The 20858-nt window shown below is 35.8% G+C and overlaps 1 protein-coding gene across 1 annotated transcript; it reads left to right on the top strand.

Annotated features, from left to right (window-relative positions):
* The first annotated feature begins 3529 nt into the window (after positions 1–3529).
* LOC137633251 (large ribosomal subunit protein uL23-like) lies at positions 3530–18283 on the top strand. The gene is made up of 5 exons (XM_068365451.1): positions 3530–3680; positions 14037–14536; positions 14698–14825; positions 15721–15856; positions 18123–18283. Exons 1-5 carry the CDS (start codon positions 3668–3670, stop codon positions 18246–18248), a joined length of 903 nt encoding a protein of 300 aa, XP_068221552.1. The 5' UTR covers positions 3530–3667; the 3' UTR covers positions 18249–18283.
* Positions 18284–20858: the final 2575 nt, after the last annotated feature.

The raw sequence follows: 20858 nt of genomic DNA, 5'->3' as shown, positions 1-20858 counted from the left end.
ATAAAAGTTAATGTATTATTTTTGGAACTGAAAAAGATATAAAAAGAATCGATGCTTCCATAGAATTGAAATAGGTCAATCGATCATTGACCTAAAGAAATCTGTCAGAAATCTTTGAGTGAACATTTAAATTATATGGTAAGAAATTGTAACTGTCATATTAGAAACATAGCATTTATTAGTAAATACTTCAATGAAAAATCTATGGCCATACTCATTAATCACCACATATTTTTAAGAATAGATTACTGCAACTCACTGTTCTATGGCTTACCAAATTATCAGCTGAAGAAAATTCAGAGTAAAAAACAGAGCCGCTAGATTAATAAAAGGACTACACAATAGGGAAAGAGTTACCCCTGCACTAATTGAATTACACTGGCTGTCGGTAAAGGTGAGAATTGAATACAAGCTACTCTTACTAACATTTAAGATACTGAACCAAAGTATCCAAAAGAATGCCTGAACAAACTAGAACTAGAAACAAATGTTAACATAGGACACATGAGTGACAAACATAGGCTATCTGAACCAAGAACAAATAGTAAATTTGGTGAAAGGGCTTTTAGCTACTGTGCGCCTAGACATTATAATAAACTGCCAACTGAAATGAAGTACCTAAAGGGAGCAATTGAATTTAAGAAGAAACTAAAGACATTACTTTTCACAAGATCGTATGATTTGGAAGATGCTACAATCAAAGAATTGTATAAGTTATAATGAAAATGTTTGGTTAGATGATTGATATGGACCCGCCTGAGAAGTAGTTCACTCGACTTCAGTGGAGGGTTGGATTTAAACCCAAAACAAGTAAGTATATAATATGAGCAAAATGATAGCCTGTACCCACTTATGGAAAAGACTTAAAGTATTAAGATAGATCTTCTTGATTCGATGGGGAGACTTAGAGGAAAAAGAGGGGAAAAGATGTAAAGAACGAGTGCAGTGGCAGTAAAAAACTGAGAGTATGGGTGGAATACAAAACCATAAAGTGCCAATATAATTATCTAATAAGGAGGAAAAAACCAACTGAATACTATAAGAAAAAATCCAGGGAACAGCAACAGACATGAATAAGTTATATTGCATCCTAAAAGGTTACCAGATGGTTATAGCGATGAAAAACTAGGTAATAAGTTTCTAGAATTCTTTAAAAACAAAATAGAAAATATAATTGGGTCTTTTTCAGATATTCCATATCAGATTGGTGCTGTACCTGATACATAGATGAAATTAACGATTTTGAATAGTTTAACAAAAGAGGAAGTCGCCAGGATTATTAAGGGGGCAAAGAAAACAAATTGTGAGATTGGTTCGAAATGATTGGATTAGAAATTTTTTCTAGTCTGGTCGACATACAAGAATAGTAAATACTAGTATCGATGAGTGTGCTTCCTAAATCTGAGAAAGTGGCTATAGTTAGCTACACAGACTAAAAAAGATGCTCTAGATTATCAGGAATTAAGTTCATACAGACGTATTTCGAATTTATCCATTATTTCAAAAGTGCTAGACTGTAATTCTTGAACAAATAGTTAGTCACTTAGAAGGAATCAAAGCATTGCTAGAAAACTAGTCAACATACAGAAAATTATACTCTATGGAGACTGCTATTTGCCCTGTTGTAAATGATCTGCTGGAAATGATGTATAGGAACTTAATGTGGCATTTTGATATTACTTGATCTTAGTATTTCTTTTGATACAAGTATGCATGAACTGCTACTTGATGATTTATGGCCCATCGATATTGAAAATCAAGATGATAAGAGTGTCGCAACCGAGATGGCAAGGCCACGTGTTGAGAATGGATGGTTGTGACTTGGGAGTGCTTGGGTGGAATCTGTAGATCTGAAGATCAAGAAGGAGGCAGAGAATTAGGTGACATGGAAAGAACAGGATGCCTTTTAATAGAAGTCATTGAAAAGGGCGCATCTTGTAACCGATCCCTTAATGTACAGATAGGATGGGAAAGAAGATATTGAAAATCAAGCTTTTGACTATCTAGAAGATAATTTGGTTGCCAGAAAATACTTTGTACGAATTGGAAACTCTTATTCATCTTATGAACCATTGAATAAAGGGGTACGCAAGAGAAGAGTTTTACGCCTAACCTTATTCTGTATTCATTATATAGGCTACATCTAATAAATAAGCACTAGAGGCATGATGCATAATATTGCTTCTCCATAAATGTCGTTGATGATACTGCTGAAGCTTTAAATCATGTTTTTACTACTTATATTATTATTATTAATTGTTAAGCTACAACCCTAGCTGGAAAAGTAGGATGCTATAAGCCCAGGGACCCCATCAGGGAAAATAGCCCAGTGAGGAAAGGAAACTAGGAAAAATAAAATATATTAAGGACAGTAACAACATTAGAATAAATATTTCCTCTATAAACTATAAATACTTTAACAAAACAAGAGGAAGAGAAATTACATTAAAATAAAAGTAAGTTTATGCTGACAGGAAAGGAAAAAACTTGGTAGAGTAGATTCTCGGGAGAAATAGCAAATGCGAGCCGTTGTATAGTAAGACACATTGTTGTTACTATATTGTAACTGCACCTCACATTTTGGATGTTAATAAATCGTTAAGAAAAAATCTATTAGAGTCAATCCATTGTTAGCAAAATACAACACGATTATTATTTTTTTTATTCAAATAATATATTCTACGGTAGCACTGTGCAATTTTCGTAATATGTAAAAGATTTTGAGCAGAAGACATATAAAGAAAAAAAATGCTGAGTTGTTTGCAATACGCTATTTCCTAGTTCTATGATTCATAAATAAAAGTTTAATATGCCTTTCCTCAAATTACATACTTAATGTTTTCTATTATCATGTTCCTTGCATTCTTGCAAGTGAACCAAGTCAACTAAAATTGAAGGCTAATCCTTCAATCCTTCCATGTTACAATTGATTCACAGAAAAAAATGAAATACGTATATTTAGCAAATAAATATATAAAGGCAAATATTTTGAAAAGTATTATTGTCATGATGCCTAATAAAAGTTGACACATTTCCTCAAATTACACACCTAATGTTTTCCAGTATCTTGGTCTTTACATTCTCGCGAGTGAATTATATAAATTAAAGGTGTAATCTTTCAAATATTTGAATTATTTAAAAGACAAAAATAAGAATAATAGATTTTGTTGGAAATTTTTACATAAATCCAACTCATTATGAAAATTATTGCCCTTTTCCCGAGTAAAAATTCATACACTTTCTTGGCATATCTTACATTCTCGCGAGTGACTGATTTCATATAAAGGTATAATTATTCAATGTTAAAATCAATTAAAAGTAAAATATAAGATGAATAGATTTTGTTTGGAAAATAATTATATTAACTGACTCATTTGAACATTTATAATGTTAATTTTCCCGAGTAAAAATTCATACAGTCTCTTGGCGTATCTTACATTCTCGCGAGTGACTCATTTTACATAAAGGAGTAATTTTTCAATGTTGCAATCAATTCAAAGTAAAATATAAGATGAATAGATTTTTGTTTGGGAAAATAATTATATTAACCGACTCATTTGAACAAAAAATTTCACAGAGACGCTTGGCGTATGGCATTTGTTAGTCAGCCATCTCAAGAGCGCATGCGCTCCCGAGGTCCTTTGCACAGTGTTATAGCAGAGAAAACATGCCACCCAAAGGTGAGAGGAAATAAACATAAGTATTTTCTTAATATGTGTTAATATTTAAGCGTGTTTTGTGTTCTGACAGGAAGGAATATGGCTTGCCTTACCCATATGTGCTATTAAATGACTTCTGTAAGTAGTAATATTGTGTTAAAATGGATGTTTTTGAAGTGTCACTTGGCTCGCACGTGTGGCTAATCGGCGATTTTGGAAGATAACTTCAAGTGATGTTTCTGGTTCGATTTATTGTGTTAGATTTTGTTTAAATGGTGGTAATATTGAAGGTAAATTATTGAAACTTATCAAATATATAGCAAGACAGAATAATACCAGAGTAACCGACCCTGGGACATACACCGGAAAGCCGTCTTTTGAGTATGGCTGTCCCCATTATATAATTAAGTTTTAGAATCTTAGTCAACCTTATATTAATCCATTTTTATATTCTTAACTGTTGTATATCAACATTTACAACTTTGGCTAACAAGGGGAGATATACAAGTTGCGAGAGTTTTTGAACGGTGCTTGAGTAAACATTTGGCAAATTAGATTTTATAGGCACGTTCTGATGATTTGGAACTGTATATTGTAATTCTATTATCAACATTGTTATTAGTAATATAATTTTATAATTATTGTTACTCTATTGTTCTTAAGTTATAGTCAAGAGATGCTCCAATGTGGCTTTGTACCTGAAACAGGTTGCAATTATTGGGTCCTCCCTTGTGCAATAAAAATGGGACTGACTAACCTCAATTTCCCCCCAACCCACAAACCATGTCCTTACGTAAAGGGCTGACATCCCCCCTGCTACCTCCCAAACGCTGCCGGGAGCCTTTGTATAACAGCGGCCTGTTCCACGTGTAGATTAAAAATGGACATTATGTAACCTAAATTTTCCCCCTGACCTTACTTACAAGTTGTGTCCTTACCTACATTCCTAACGGGAGAGGCAGATGCCCTCATGTGACCTCCCCTCTTACACTGCCATATTCTACAGGTGGCCCCTATCATGCATATACTCCTGCTGCCGTATTCTAAGTTAGCAATAATCATACGTACAGGTGGCCGCTATTGTACATTCACCCCAAATAAAGTGGACACAAAGAAAACCTAACCTTCCCTACGAAAACTACAACCTAACAGAAACTAACACTCCCTGCGACCCACCCCCTTACACTTCTGTATTCTCAATCCTTGGTCATCATAATTAAAGGAGTCCGCAGTCATACATTTATTGGAATTGAAAGGCACTACTGCTAACAGACTGTTGGAGGGGATGTCTATTGGCTCGCCTACCTGTTAAACCGGTTACCTTTTCCTGGGGTATGTATTATGGCTAACTTAGAATATGGCAGCACACACATACACACCGCGTTAGGTATGTAGTTAAGGACACAGCTTGTAGGTTAGGGGGTAAGTTTAGGTTAGTTGATGTCCATTTGTAATCAATGCATGAGGAAGTGTCCTCTGATATACAAAGGCTCACCTATTTATCGCATGTCAAGCAGCGAGTGATATGGCATCTACGGTATGTCTACTATCACAATGTCCCTAATTTGGAAGGCAGCCGACATTAATATAAAAACTAAAAGGTCTTTTTATAGTCGTCCTCCTTGCAGGACGAGCAACTCCTCAGTTTTGTCCGTACTGCATTGACAATAGCAATGTCGTTTGATTGCTCGTTGTACATTGATAAAATACATGTATCACGAGTTTGGTTAACTGAGGTTTATTTAGGTCTTCCCCTTGGTTAAAGTCGCAATCATTTTACTGCATGTGGTATTAGAGATATTTTGCTTAGTTTACTAGGAGCCTTTGTACATCAGCGGCCAATTCCTCACACGATAAAAAATTGACATCAACTAACCTAACCTACATAATGGGTGTGTTACCCTCTTGCACTATCGTATTGTAAGTTAGACATAATACGTGCACCCCGTTTATAATAATAATAATAATAATGTTTATTGGACAAAAACATATACATACAAAATATTTACAAAAAAAGATTCGGTCCAAGCCCATGTGGAGCAGAGCTCTTCGGGCAATAATACAATAAAATAATATCATCAATTAAAAAAATTTATAAAAAGTAAATATTGATATCGATAAACTAAATGTACTCATATGTATACATAAGAATATACATATGCATACACATATGCATACACATACAAATACATATACACACACACATGTACATATACACACACACATGTACATATACATACACATGTACACATAGACACATATAAATGAGATTTTTAGCCTAAAAAAAATGGAAATGTACAGTATATTCGTATAATAAAGTATGATAAAGAAGGGCGGAATAATAAATAGTACAAATTTTGAATTTAAACATTGATATGGTAGAAATGCTAGACTTACAAATGTATACAAGCAATAAAGAATATAAGAATTAAGAACATTATTGCATTAATGGTTAGTTCATGAAGAAATGTCTACTAATAAAACTTAGTACACAGATAATAACATATTAGTATATGATTTTTTAAAAGATCGAATGCTAAGCAATGCCTTAAGATAAGCAGGCAGAGTATTCCATTGTTTAACTCCCTGATAGAGATAAAACTGTTCACATTTCTTTACACGTACGAAGGTAAGAGTTAAGTTAGAGTCTCTTGTTCCATATTGGTGTGCTGATTGTACCTGAATAATTTTTTGTCTAATGGATGGATATTTATGCAGCGAAAGGGTTTGAAACATCAAATTCATTAAGGAGAGTTTGTAGGTATCCTCCAACTTCAGAATTGAGAGACCGGAATAGAGGTGATGTATGAGCTAAATAATCACTCGAAGTTATTTTTCTTTCCAGTTTTTTTTGCATAATGATTAGCGGTTGCAGGACGTTTCTACTGCAACTCCCCCACGCTGTAATGCAGTAATTTAGATGAGATACTAAAGAGTGGTAGAGTTGTTTTAATATATATAGCGGGAAATAATCCTTCAGCCTATATATGATACCTATAACTTTGGAAATTTTATTGACTCTCATATCCACATGCTTACTGAAGGTTAATTTATTGTCAAACATTACTCCTAAAAATTTTCCACTGGATTTCTGGTCAAGAGTGTGATTTCCTATTGCAACTCTTATGTTACCGGGAACTTTGCGCAAAGAAAATATTATGAAATATGTTTTTCTCTCATTTAGGGTCAATTTATTCGATAGTAACCAATTTTTAACATTTAAGTTAGCAGTTAAAGAATTACAAAGAGAATAAATATTTTTATGACAAAGATGGAGCGTGGTGTCATCGGCAAAAAGTATGGAGTTTAATCTGCCAACTGAACGAGGCAAATCATTAATATAGATGAGGAAAAATAACGGTCCTAAGACTGATCCCTGGGGGACACCTATTTTGACATCCATAGTCTCTGAAAGATGACCATCGAGCGTGACAAATTGTTTTCGATTTGTCAGGTAGGATTGGAGTAAGAGTAGTGCATTGCCTCGTATACCATAATGTTCCAGCTTTTGAAGTAGTATATCATGAGACACAGTATCAAAGGCTTTGCTCAAATCCAAAAAAACCGCACCAAGGTATTCATTTTTATTCATTGCATTATAGATATTTTCAAGGAGGTCATGAACGGCATCACTAGTACTTATGCCTCGTAAGAAACCATACTGACACGTAGAGAAAATGTTACAACTATTGAAGAAAGAGTAAAGTCGACTATACAATAGTTTTTCAAATATTTTATTCAACAAAGGAAGGCAGCTAATTGGTCTATAGTTATTAACATCTGATATATCACCGGATTTGTGTAACACAGTCACACGTAGGATAAACATGCAATGTAGGGTAAAATCTCTGGAACATTGACAAACGGTTGCACATGTCGAGTAAACACGTTGTAGTTCACTTCCCCTGCCGACTGTGCAGTTTTGTCAGCAGGCCTGCCAATCACACATCAGAAACTTTCCTGAATGTTACTTGTTAACCACAATTTATTTTGGTATATATTTGTGTGCTAGTCTGCTGAATTAATTCAAATTGCTCATTTACTGGTTTGTGTACAGTCTTATTATGCTTCACATACAATTCAGTTTGACATCTTTTTGTTCCTCCTCTGGCAAGTGGTGCATGTAACTCTACTGGGTTCAGGTGTTAGGCAGAGGGTTTAACCTTTTCATCAGCACCTCCTTAGTTTTCCCTATTCTAGTTTTTATTTTATTTTCCCATTCCTTAAACGGAACGATTCATTTTATCTTCTTTTCCTCTTCATATTTGGTAGTACAAAAATTATATGCAGGGCTAGGTGAAACGTTTGTGTATTGGATAGCTAGGCAAACCTGTATTCTCCAGTCTCCAAATCTTTCCTTTAGTCCTGTTATAAACTTAAAAAGTTTCAATACATAGAAATTGTTAGTTTGAGGTATGATTATCAACACCTGTGCTCAAATAAAAAATAAATCCTGTTTGTAGATTTGCGAAATATATATTAAGTTATGTAAGTTACGGGTTGTCCAAATTAAACTTTAACCTGCGTAAGTATGGACATACATGCAATATTCCCCTTCTCATATGAGACCATTGCATCCATGTGTAGTGAGTAAGAAAGAGATGGGCAGATTAACGGATGATTGCTCCACCTGGTCTGATTCTGCATAATCTTTCCAGACTAAGCTCTCTGGACAAATTCTTGCACAACTTTTTTTTATAGAAATATAACATACTAAGTTATTGGTTGACTGGCAAAATCTAACCGAGTCCCTTTGGCGTAGATGATGATGTCACCGAAAAGTATTGTTGCAATTGGTTAAGGTTTTACATTATTATGATTTTGTTTAGGTTTTGATTATTATTCTGTGAAAAGCAACACGGTGTTGAAGATTATGCAATAATACAGTGCAAGTTTCTCAGACATTTATTTGAAGTAATTATTGAAGGAGTTATATTTGCCTTGCTAAATGTCTGGATCCTTCCTTTCAAATCTTTTCTTACATACCCTTTCCCATTGTTAACTATTTATAGCTGGTTTATACCCTGTAGAATTATAGTCACATCCATTATGCAATGTGGCAAATAATCATCCCCTTATATATTCTTGGATAAAGGGTGTAGTTGTAGTACAAAGGACATGGTTATGAACAATTGCCTAGAGAATATCAAGGAAAAATCCTTTTTCCTATGCATCCAGCAGGCCTTGTCTGTCATTCTACTATGGCCTGGTTTGAATAATTTTGTGACTGGCAGGAAAGGATACTTTTCCTTGTGGTAATTTGATGTATCTCCTCTAGAAAATTTACCAAGTTTCAACATGGTATCAATAACATAAAAGACTGCCTTAAGGTTTATTCTAGGTTTTTTTTTTATGACTAGCAGGAACCTATAGCATTTAATTGGTCATAGACCTCCACCACAACTCAAAAACTAAGTTTTTGCAAGTTATTGTGTTCAAAAAACTTTCTGACGAATAGAAAATACATCATTCACGAGTCGTGATCTTCGTAACTATTATTTTGCTATTCTGTATTTTGTCCACTTGTTGTTGTTGGGCGGAGAGATTCACCTTTCCATCGGCACCTCCTTGTTTTCTTTCTAATTCTTTTATTTTCTTCTCTCTTTTTCCACATTTGATAAATATATTCTTTTCTTTTCTCTCTTCCTTCTTTCTTGAACAGCACGTTCCCTATTATCTTCTTTCCTTCTTCATACGGCTGTTGCAATTCCACTATTTTTCTTCTTTCGGCGCTGAGGTCTGGACACTCAAGAATGAAGTGGGCGAGGTCTTCATTAACTACCCTACCTCCTGCTTCATGTCTTTTCCTATCATTTAATTTCAAACAATCTAAACATCATAATAGAATTAGGTTTGTTATAAAACATTTCTTCTCCTATTTGCCCATTTTCTTGTTCGTATATTTCTAAACTTTTTCTCTTTTATCTCATCCCTCCACTTTTTATCATCTATTTCTCTGAATTTGGCCATGAGCTCTTCTCTTCCCATTCTCCTAAAGGTTCTATCGTTCATTTCCATATCTTTAATCCATTTCCTAGTATCCTTCATACACCTGTTATTTTCATTTTCTTTCATTTCTTCCAGAATTGTCTTCAGCAAATCATTTCTCCCCTCTTCTATCCCTTTCACAAACCTTAGCCTTCCTCCTGCTATCCTAGTTTTCATTTCGGACATTCCTATCTCTCCCCGTAGTGTACTTAAGGGGGGGGGGTGTTAGAACTAATTGGGTATAGGTATTGGTAAGCTATGGTGTTGTTTAAGAAAGAAGGAATAGAGAAAAGAATATATAATGTGGAAAAAAAAAGTAAGATATTAAAAGAATTAGAATAAAGAAGAAAGCTAAGGAGGTACCGATGGAAAGGCGAATCCCTCCAAACTGAACCGGTAGAGGGTGAGGAGGGCTTAGGAGGAACCTGTAAGGGGAGAAGATCAAGAGGTGGGCAGAGAATTAGATGGCAAGGTAAGGTGAAGGATGATATGGGGATGCCTTTGATCAAAGGCATTGGAGAGGGTGCATCAGGCAACCGACCCCTTAATGTAGGGGTAACGGTGGGGAAGAAGTTGGTTGGGTGTATCCTTAGTCTTGCGGGTTGTCAAGATATGTTCCGATGTAAAAGTAAGAAACTGATGCTTGAGAGAGTTTAGTTCCTCTCGTTAGTTGAGGGCACCAGTCTACCGTAAGTGAGGTTAGGTTAATGAGGTTTAGATGGGTCTGGCACATGCGATTAGAAATTGAATTAGGATAGGTTAAAATTTTGGAGAGCAGTTGCACATTACATTGTAGTATTGTAGAGATAACTACAAGCCTTTGTGGGTATTCTTACATTGGAAAAAAGTGGTTTAATGCTTTATGGCTTATTGAAAAATATTTTTAAATATCCGAACCTTTCTTTGGTATTTTTTAACCATTGCTAAATTTCAATAGATGTAAGGTGGGATTTAGATTCCATTACTGTATCAGGGCCTTCCGTTAACCAGATATAAGTATATTCCTGGTTTTAAGCTTTGCCGAATACAAAAATATTCTTTGTTAAATATAAGCTACAGCTTGTCCAAATTGAGAGGAACCCTGCAGGTGACTGGTCTTGATTACTTAATGCCCTTCTCTCTCATGAGACCATTGCATCCCAAGTGTAGTGAGTAACAAAGAGATGGGCAGACTAAGAGTTGATTGTTCCACCTGGACTGATTTTGTATAATCTTTTCAGACTAAGCTCTCTGGACAAGTTATTACGCAATTAGTTTATTAAGTTACTTATGAGTAAACTTACTGCAAATGTTTACCATTTCGTTTACATTTTTTTCCTGATTGTGGTGTAAAAAAAAATTTGCAAGATATTGCTGTTTAGGCAAGAATACTTCCTCTTGATATTTACCGAAGAAAATATTGAAGGGAGTTATTGCATGTGTTATATTAAATATGTCTTATATGATCCTTCCTTTCGGGTGTTATGTCATTTTATACGTTTTCCCTTTATCAACTATAGCGGGTTAATTATTGTAGTCTAAAACCTCGTGCATATATGGTGGTAATCGTTATATAATGCTGCAAACTAACATCCACAAATATATGCTTGAGTAAAAGGGGATTGTTTGTAGTGCAATGGACTTGGCTACAAAGGATTTCCTTGGATATTAAGGAAAATTCCTGTTTTATATTCACTCGGAATGTAAAGGATTTGGGTTTGCAATTGTTTATAGGTATTGGTAGGCCATAACCTGATTCGTTCTCTTATGTATTACAAGGAAGAACATGGATTTGGAGGAAGGTGGTTTAGTAAGTTCGCCCTTAGTCTTGTGTGTAATTCGAAGACCGGATTCTATAATATTGGTATTAGGCAAATTGTTTAGATATTTCTGACACATGGCATGGAAAATAACATTGCATAGTTCTGGGGTACTATGTCAAACAGTTGCATGTGTTGAGTAGTCATATCATAGTTGAGGTACCTCGCTTTCAGGGGTGACCCTCCCCCCCCCCCCTAATAGTTGTATGCCAATATAGGTAAGTTTAATTTGCGGTACCTTCTACTTCGGTTTGGAAAGGCCTTATGGTGCAATAATTTGGCTTATCAAATCATTGGATAACATTCTCCAAATACTTGTGATCCCTTCAAGTTATATGTTGTTAAATATTGGCAACTGCTGGTATGAAATCTGTCCAGAGCATTGTTGTACTTGTGCAAATTGAATGTAACTGTGTGGGGTTGGTCTCAATTCTATTAACCCCTTCTCTCTCATAACACCATTGCATCCCATGTGTAGTGAGTAAAAAAAAAGAGATGGGGAGATTAAGTGTTGAATGCTCCACCTGGACTGGTTCTGCATAATCTTTCCAGACTAAGCTCTCTGGACAAATTCTTATGGAGGTTTTTCATTTAAATGTGCAAGTTAAAATGTTAAGTTGATGCAAATTGATAAAGTTAATTGGAAATTTTACATTTTTACTTTGTTGTGTGAAAATCTACAAAGATGTTGGTATAGACTATTTTAATACATCCAGGCATAACAGGTGCTTCCTGGTAGAGGGTTTTGTGATCCACCTGTTTTCCCTACAGCTAGACAGGAAGCTCCCCAGTTCACCCCCTCGTGAATGTTCCAAGTTGCGTTTCAATACCCATGGAATCACTTGGATGGTTGCATCCTGTCTCCTTTCAACCCTGGTTCATTGGCTAAGTGGGAAAGAGGGTGGTTTGCTGGACTCTGGTTGTTTGGGGTGCCTTCCAGACAGCATCATTTTTTTCCCAAAGAGACTTCTTTGGCCCTCACTCTCCCAGGGCAGTGGGCCATTCTCTGTGATAGAGAGGTTCTTCTAGAGTCTGATCGTCTCTGACAGAAGGAGATCTATTTCTCCTCATGCGTTGCTTGTGCTTCGTAGTGGCTTGCAACATTCACGGTACCTCGTCTAAGCCTTTTGAGAAGGCCTCTGCCAAGGTTCTGACTTGCACACATGGCCAAACTTGGACCCTGCCAGTTAATGACCACAGGTTTGGTTCCTCTATTCTGTCTTTGTGATATGTGGAGGGGCACAGAGAGAGGAGGCCTATTTCCTCGTGATGGCTCTGCAGTGCTATTTGTAGACCCAACATCTCAGACCTTAGTGTTGGCTACTCGTCCTCAGCACGGGCAGAATCGAGGAAAGTGTCAAGAACGCAATCTCTTTGAACTTGAGGCCGATCTCTTAATTTTTACAACACGACTGCCAAGTGTCAGGTTCCAGCTAGGACATGACTCATATAGTCACCTTATATTTTACACAAGCCCCTTGTTGTCTTTTAGCTTGGCTCTTCAATTACTGGTTTAGCAATCCCAGATCCCCATATGGGACGGTAAGCATCTTGTCTAGGTGATGTATAATATAAGCCATTCTTTTATTTATTTTTCCCCTCTTTTTAAGGATGAAGTGTTACTTGCTGAATCTGACTTAATCAGCACTTCTGAGCTCTATTCTTTAGAACCCAAAGAAGTTCTCCATCATTCGTAGACGCAGGGGGAGGAAGATGGTAGATTGTATACTGTGCCAACCCTTTGGTGGTCATATATATTATAGCAGGTTAAGTTTTCCTTCTCCTTCGCTCCCATTTGTGACAACGTATAATATTTCCAGGGAAGAAAATTAATCTACCAGTTCAGATTTAAGGGGACTTTGATCCACTAAGTGGTGAATCTCCCTATTTCCGTTGAAACAAATCCTTGATATTGTACTTTTCACCTCAATTCCCCCCCCCCCCTTTCTAAGCTGATAAGTCATGAGACTGGCTGAAGATGCAAAGTAGGATTTTTTGACACCATTATTAATCTCTTCATTCTCATCGTAGAAAGATCCTTATCTTAGGGTTTCAAGATTAGCTGGATTCAAAAGTCTCAAGATTTATATTGTTGAATATTTACAAAATTGCAATTTGTGCAGATTGAACATAGCTCTGCTTGGTATTGGTCATGATTGCATTAATCCCCTTCTCTCTCATAACACCATTGCATCCCAAGTGTAGTGAGTAACAAAGAGATGGGCAGATTAAGAGTTGATTGCTCCACCTGGACTGATTTGGTATGATTTTTCCAGACTATGCTTTCTAGACAAATTTTATTCAACTTTTTATATAAATGTATCTGGTAATAAAAAATATAATTGCTGAAATTAGGTAAGGGTTTGTTTATAAATTTACTTCTGGAGTGGAAATCCTCTTAAGCGAAAGAATGTATAATTTGAAACTGTGGTTAGCTTCCTACACTTCCTTGGAAAATAAGTCAGGTGTGGTTCTTAGGCAAGGTCAGCAATTTGAATATAAAATCCTCTAATTTTATGAGCCTAATGGTATTTTTCATGAGTAAAAAATTTTTTTTTCTCTAATTTTTTACAATTTTATTTTCTTACAGACGAAAAGAAGAAAAAACCTAAGCCTGCCGCTGCAGGAGGTGCTGCTGGCGGAGCCACAGGTGGCGCTGCAGCCAGTGGAGCCACAGGTGGTGGTGCCACTGGTGGAGCTACAGGTGGTGCCAAGAAAGGCCCCAAACCAAAGCCCGATGCAAAGAAAGCTGGTGCTGCTGGCGCCAAGGGTGGTAAGGCCGCAGGAGCCAAGAAAGCCGGTCCCGCTGGAGCCAAGAAGGCCGGAGCTAAGAAAGGGGCAGCTCCAGGAGCTGGCAAGAAGGGAGCCCCAGGAGCAAAGAAGGACGCAGCAGGAAAGAAGGGAGCCGTAGGTGGCAAGGATGCCGCAGGAAAGAAGGGTGCCGCCGCTGGCAAGAAGCCTCTGACCAAGGGAGGCAAGAAGGTAGATGCCAAGAAGTCATCTATTGCCGCTTCTAAAAATAAGAAGCTTGCCAAGGGCAAGGGAGGAAAGAAGGGACCAGCAAAGAAGGCCTCAAAGACTGCCTTGAAGGTATTTGTCAGAGAAAATTCTAATTTTATCAGTCAATGAAAATGTTGTTAATGGTTGCATTCGTTCTGTTTGTGTTCTGTGAAGTAATTTCTGTTGATGGTATCACATTTCATGCATCAATCCATTGTAAGGCACAGTAATAAGTATCTTTAAATCTCCAGGTTGTAAAGGGACGTTTCGGCGTAAGAGTTAAAAAGATCAGGACATTCGCACGCTTCCGTCGCCCCAAGACTTTGAGACTTCCCAAGAATACAAAGTTCCCACGTTTCTCACGACCAAGAAAGTCCAAGTAAGTTTGACGTTATTTTTAGACCTTTGTTTCTGTTGTTTATTTATGAAGCCCCATGGCCCTGACTATTTAGCACAGAATAGCCTTGCAAAGAGCACCAGACGTTTTTTTTTTTTCCAAATATTAAATTGAAAGTGAGTACACCTACAGCATATGGTAGTTCTAAGTCCTTTGCATATAAATCCAAATCTATTTCAAAAGGTTTTAACCTTAGAGCCAAATTATAAAATAAAGTTGCCATAAAGTTATCCTTCAATGTTGCAAAAGTTTTGAATTAGTATTTTGTAATAGATACAGTATTTAAAAGCTTTCAAAGTGAGGGAATGAATGGTAGAGGTAGTTGCTGAGGGTGGAAAAGTAATCTTAAAAAGAGATATCATATTTGGTTTGGTTGAATGGACATTTAGGTTGCCATTGGTATGTTGTGACTTAAAATTAGTCAAATACATGTTGATTTATACTTTTCAAAATGGGTAGTATTTTGTTCAAGTAATTCTATCATATTTTGAAAGTCACTTGGCCCATTGGTATTAAATATGTTAATCAAATGTCAGTCACTAGATGAAACTTACGACCTTTTAAAGCCTTGTCTATAGGTTATGATTATCTGGTTAAACTAAATAATTTTTGTATTATATACTTTTCATGAAATTATTGTAAATAATTTTCACTTCATGAAGGCAATTATTTAATCAACATTAATGGTCACACCTTTTTTACCTATAGGTTTTAGATTAAGAAAATGTAACCCAATCTTAGAATGCAAATAGAATTTACAATTGATGATTATTTTATAATGGTAATATTTTTAAGAATTAACCATGTAAGATTAGAACAGCTTTTCCAACTTTTGTATTTTTAAGATTTATCTGCAACTTCAAATCCTTTATTTCAGGCTTAACTCGTTCAACATTATCAAGTACCCCTTGACCACTGAGTCCGCCATGAAGAAGATTGAAGATAACAACACCCTCGTATTTATCGTTCACTCTTTAGCGAACAAGTATCACATCAAGTCTGCTGTTAAAAAGGTAAGGCTCTCTGTTGGTCCTTTTTGGAAACTTGCAAACTTATAAAAGATTGAGACAAGTAGATGTCATTATCCTTTTTGTTCTCAAACAAGGAAAGATATTCATGTCTAACAAAATTAAAGATATCAACCCATGTGTGAAAGTAAGGTATGTCAAGCAGTAGGCTCTCTTAATAAATTTTTTGGAATCAACTGTGTGCTCACTGATCGGCACAAGCTAATTACGAATAGGTCTCTCGGGTAGCGATAATGAAACCACAGCTACAGATGAAGAAATCAAATGTTAAGTTTTAAAGTAGACATTGTAAAGTCCTTTTGTTTGCAAAGAGAAAGATTCATGTTTTTGAACCTACAAAAACAAATCAAATTATATTTACTAATGTGCAAGGTAGTGTTCAAATTTAATGTAACCCTTCAAGGGATTGGTCTTGATTGCAGTAATCCCCTTCTCACATGACACCATTGCATCCCAAGTGTAGTGAGTAACAAAGGGAAGGGGAAGAATAAGAGTTGATTGTTCCACCTGGACTGATTCTGCATAATCTTTCCGGACTAAGCTCTCTGGACAAAATTTTTCAATGGTAGTTTCAAGTAATTTTTTTTTTACTTTACCAGTTACTAGGGATTTTTTTCATATTGTTGATACTTTCTCTACATGGTTAAGAATTTATTTGAAATTTTCTTACATATCTGCTTGTAAAAATTGGTATGGTTTTGTAAGGATGAATTAGTGCTTCCTCTTGACATTTTCCAAAATAGCCAAAGATGTTTGAAGTTTATATTATATATTCATTAATCCTTCCCTTCACCTGTTTTTATTAATATCATTCTCGTTGTCAACTAGTAACTGGTTTTGTTATGGAGTATCAATATTGAAATCTGTAGCCTCTTGTTGATATTGAGAACTTAAAAACAGAATGTACATTTTTGTCTGGTTTGCTATGACTGTTTGGTTTGTGTGCATCATTTTACCACAATAATATCTGATGATCTCTTATGGTAATGCTACCAAGTTGAAGATAAATATGTTGGTCTTTTTATGAACAGACTTGTGAAAATGAAGTCTGATCTCCGACATATTCAATTTCAACAGCAGCAAATTGTTTTATGAAGCAGCTTGGGTAAATGTAGTCTGATTTCTAACATATACACCATCCAATGCCGAGATTGTTAAAGCTTTGAAAGATCTTATAATATATAATACTTTTGACAGTCATAAATTTCTGAAATGTAGCATTCCCTTTCAAAATACTCGTTGATTCTGTAACTGTACCCAAAGTGTCCTTAGATAAACAAGGCAATTAAAGTAGATTTAGTCTTTATCATGCAAAAAGATCAGGATATTCTTGTTATTGATTCTTTGTGAAATTGTTGCAAAGTGTTGGTAGGTAAACAAGGCAAAGAAACTAGATATCAACATGATTTGATTGTCATACCCCTACATTCTCAAAGGAGAAAAGATCCTGAATACAGAAGTCAATCTTCATCTAGGTAAAAATAAATGAAGGTTGTCCAAATTAAAACTAGCCCCGCTTGATTGCATGAATCCCCCTCTCTATTTTGACACCATTGCATCCTAAGCGTATTGTGTAACAGAGAGAGGGTGGGAGATTAAGAGTTGAATGCTCCACCTGGACTGATTCTGCATAATCTTTCCAGACTAAGCTCTCTGGACAAATTTGTATGTAACTTTCAATTCTTATAAATATACCTGTTACTAATAATGTTCTGTAAGTGTTTAGTTGACTTTTCTGTGGGAAGGATTTTCAGATTTCTGTACATTTCTGCTTTGTTGTTAAGGTGAAAATGTTACACAATCTTACAAGGTCATTTTAAATGCTGACATTTATTTTCTCTGAACGTAGTAAACAAGCTAAGGATGGAGTGTTGCATATTGATACGAAATACTATGTATTCCTTCATCCTCCTTGTCGCGTATTATTCCCAATTTAACACGCATTCCCTCGTCAACTAAGTATTTCAACTCGGTGGTTAAACTAAATAGTTGGACATTAATGATGAAGGCAATGTTGATATTTTGTAAAAGAATAAACTGCCGTTGTTTATTAGATATTTTTTAATTTTGTAAAGTTTATGAAGATAATTTTAGTAGCTTTTAATTTGTATCTTACTCCTTGTTTGATGCAGATGTTTTGGTTGGTTGCATCCAGGATTAATTGGCAGGTTGGGAAATATATTACCATTTTGTTATATTTCAATTATTATTCCATTTCATTAAATTAATGGTATTTCTTTTCTTCCAACAGTTATATGAAATCGATGTTGCCCGCGTCAATACACTACACAGACCTGATGGATTAAAGAAGGCATTTGTCAAACTAGCGCCAGATTACGATGCCCTTGATGTCGCCAACAAAATTGGTATCATCTAAGCTGTGTGTTGGTTAAATAAAGAAAAAAAAATACATTTATTGTGTTCTTTTGTGTACAAAATATTTTTTATTCACCATTACAGTATTGGGGTTTGGGTAAAGAGGTAAGCTGTCCGAGTACATTCAAAGTTGTATAATTTACATAGTGCAAGTATTAATGTACTATACTACTTGAAGAAAGCCTGCTTTGTTTTAGTATTGAAACTCAAAAAAATTCATTAACATGAGTAAAGGAGTTCCCTGGTGAATCCATTACCTGGGAACTAAGTTGCCTGCTGCTCTCAAGTATCAACACATAAGCAGCGTGCTGTTATGCATGAAAAAGTCTATCTGATATATTTTTTTATTGCCAGTAAGCAGTTTACGTGTTTTCTCCTGGTAGCTTTGAAATTTCCCCCTTATTTGGGAATTTCTGATTTACTAGGCCTTTCTTTAATTGACTTTTATTGTTTTTTTTAATAAGTTACATTTAAGGCTTCATGCATTAGGAAGGGGTGAAGTTTTAATGTACATTTTGTAATTTGGCTCATGTGTGCTAGAGTAATGATTAATAGGATCAAGGATAAAACAGAGAATGCAGGCCCTTGTTTTCAAACTGAAACAGTTGGGAGTGGGTGGGTCGTTTCTTAGCATTATTATTGATTTTTTAAGTAATAGATCTCAAAGGGTTGTTGTTGATGGGCACCATAGTGATTATAGGAATGTGATATCCGGTGTTCCACAGGGTAGTGTTCTTGGCCCATTACTTTTTATACTATATACACATGACATGTGGGTTGGCCTAGAAAACAAGCCTGTTGCATATGCAGATGATGCTACTCTCTTTGCATCAATTCCATCCCCTGAATGTAGATCTAGGGTTGGTGAATCCCTTAATAGAGATTTAGCTAGAATTAGTGCATGGTGCAAATTATGGGGTATGAAGTTGAATCCTAACAAAACTCAAAGTATGATTGTAAGTAGGTCAAGGACGGTGGTTCCTCAACATCCGGATCTCAGTATTGATAATGTTTCTTTAAATATGTATGACACTTTCAAAATTTTAGGTGTGATTCTCGACAGTAAATTTACTTTTGAGAAACATATAAGGTCTGTGTCTTCTTCAATTTCACAAAAAAATAGGCTTATTGAGAAAGTCCTTCAAGATTTTCGGTGATCAATCTATTCTGAAGAAGTGTTTTAATTCTTTCATTCTACCTTGTTTTGAGTATTGTTCTCCTGTCTGGTGTTCAGCTGCTGATTCTCATCTTAATTTGTTGGACAGAAATTTACGGTCTATTAAATTTCTTATTCCTGATCTAGATATTAATCTCTGGCACCGTCGTTCAATTAGTTCATTATGCATGTTGCATAAGATTTTCCATAACTCTGACCATCTTTTACATTCAGATCTCCCTGGACAATTCTATCCTGTTCGTAATACTAGGCAGGCAGTTAATTCTAATAGCCAGGCCTTCTCCATCACGAGGCTCAATACTACGCAGTACTCTAGAAGTTTTATTCCAGCTGTGACCAAGTTGTGGAATGATCTTCCTAATCGGGTGGTTGAATCAGTAGAACTTCAAAAGTTCAAAGTTGGAGCAAATGCTTTTTTGTTGACCAGGCAGACATAGTCTTTTTATAGTTTATTTATGACATTTGTTTTTGATGTTGATAGTTTATTATATGACATGTCTGTTTTGACGTTTCTTATTTTAGAATGATTTATTGTTAATTTGTTCTCTTCATTTATTTATTTCCTTATTTCCTTTCCTCACTGGGCTATTTTCCCTGTTGGAGCCCCTGGGCTTATAGCATCTTGCTTTTCCAACTAGGGTTGTAGCTTGGATAGTAATAATAATAATAATAATAATGCAATCTTAGAAATACAGGGTGGTTTTAGAAGAGGTAGGGGTTGTATGAATCAGATTTTTACAGTAAGGCAGATATGCGAGAAATATTTAGCAAAAGGTAAGGAGGTGTATGTTGGGTTTATGGATCTGGAGAAAGCGTATGATAGAGTTGATAGGGAAGCAATGTGGAATGTGATGACGTTATATGGATTTGGTGGAAGGCTGTTTCAAGCAGTGAAAAGTTTCTACAAAGGTAGTAAAGCATGTGTTAGGATAGGAAATGAAGTGAGTGATTGGTTTCCAGTGAGAGAGGGATGTGTGATGTCGCCGTGGTTGTTTAACTAGTATGTTGATGGAGTGGTGAGAGAGGCGAGTGTTTGGACGAGGATTAAAATTGGTAGATGAGAATGACCACGAATGGGAGGTAAAACAGTTGTTTGCGGATGATACTGTACTGGTTGCAGACACAGAAGAGAAGCTTGGCTGATTAGTGACAGAATTTGGAAGTGAGTGTGAGAGAAGGAAGTTGAGAGTTAATGTGGGTAAGAGTAAGGTTATGAGATGTACGAGAAGGGAAGGTGGTGCAAGGTTGAATGTCATGTTGAGTGGAGAGTTACTTGAGGAGGTGGATCAGTTTAAGTATTTGGGGTCTGTTGTTGCAGCAAATGGTGGAGTGGAAGCAGATGTACGTCAGAGAGTGAATGAAGGTTGCAAAGTCTTGGGGGCAGTTAAGGGAGTAGTTAAAAAAAATAGAGGGTTGGGCATAAATGATAAGAGT

Source organism: Palaemon carinicauda, chromosome 42 (assembly GCF_036898095.1).
Source record: "Palaemon carinicauda isolate YSFRI2023 chromosome 42, ASM3689809v2, whole genome shotgun sequence".
NCBI classification, from domain to species: Eukaryota; Metazoa; Arthropoda; class Malacostraca; order Decapoda; family Palaemonidae; genus Palaemon; species Palaemon carinicauda.
This window is presented reverse-complemented; position numbering and strand designations above follow the sequence as displayed.

Excerpts from the sequence above, each read along its gene's own strand:
- LOC137633251 (XM_068365451.1), top strand. Across the intron at positions 14,826-15,720 it reads TCACGACCAAGAAAGTCCAA|GCTTAACTCGTTCAACATTA; the intron begins GTAAGTTTGACG and ends CCTTTATTTCAG. Across the intron at positions 15,857-18,122 it reads TCAAGTCTGCTGTTAAAAAG|TTATATGAAATCGATGTTGC; the intron begins GTAAGGCTCTCT and ends TTCTTCCAACAG.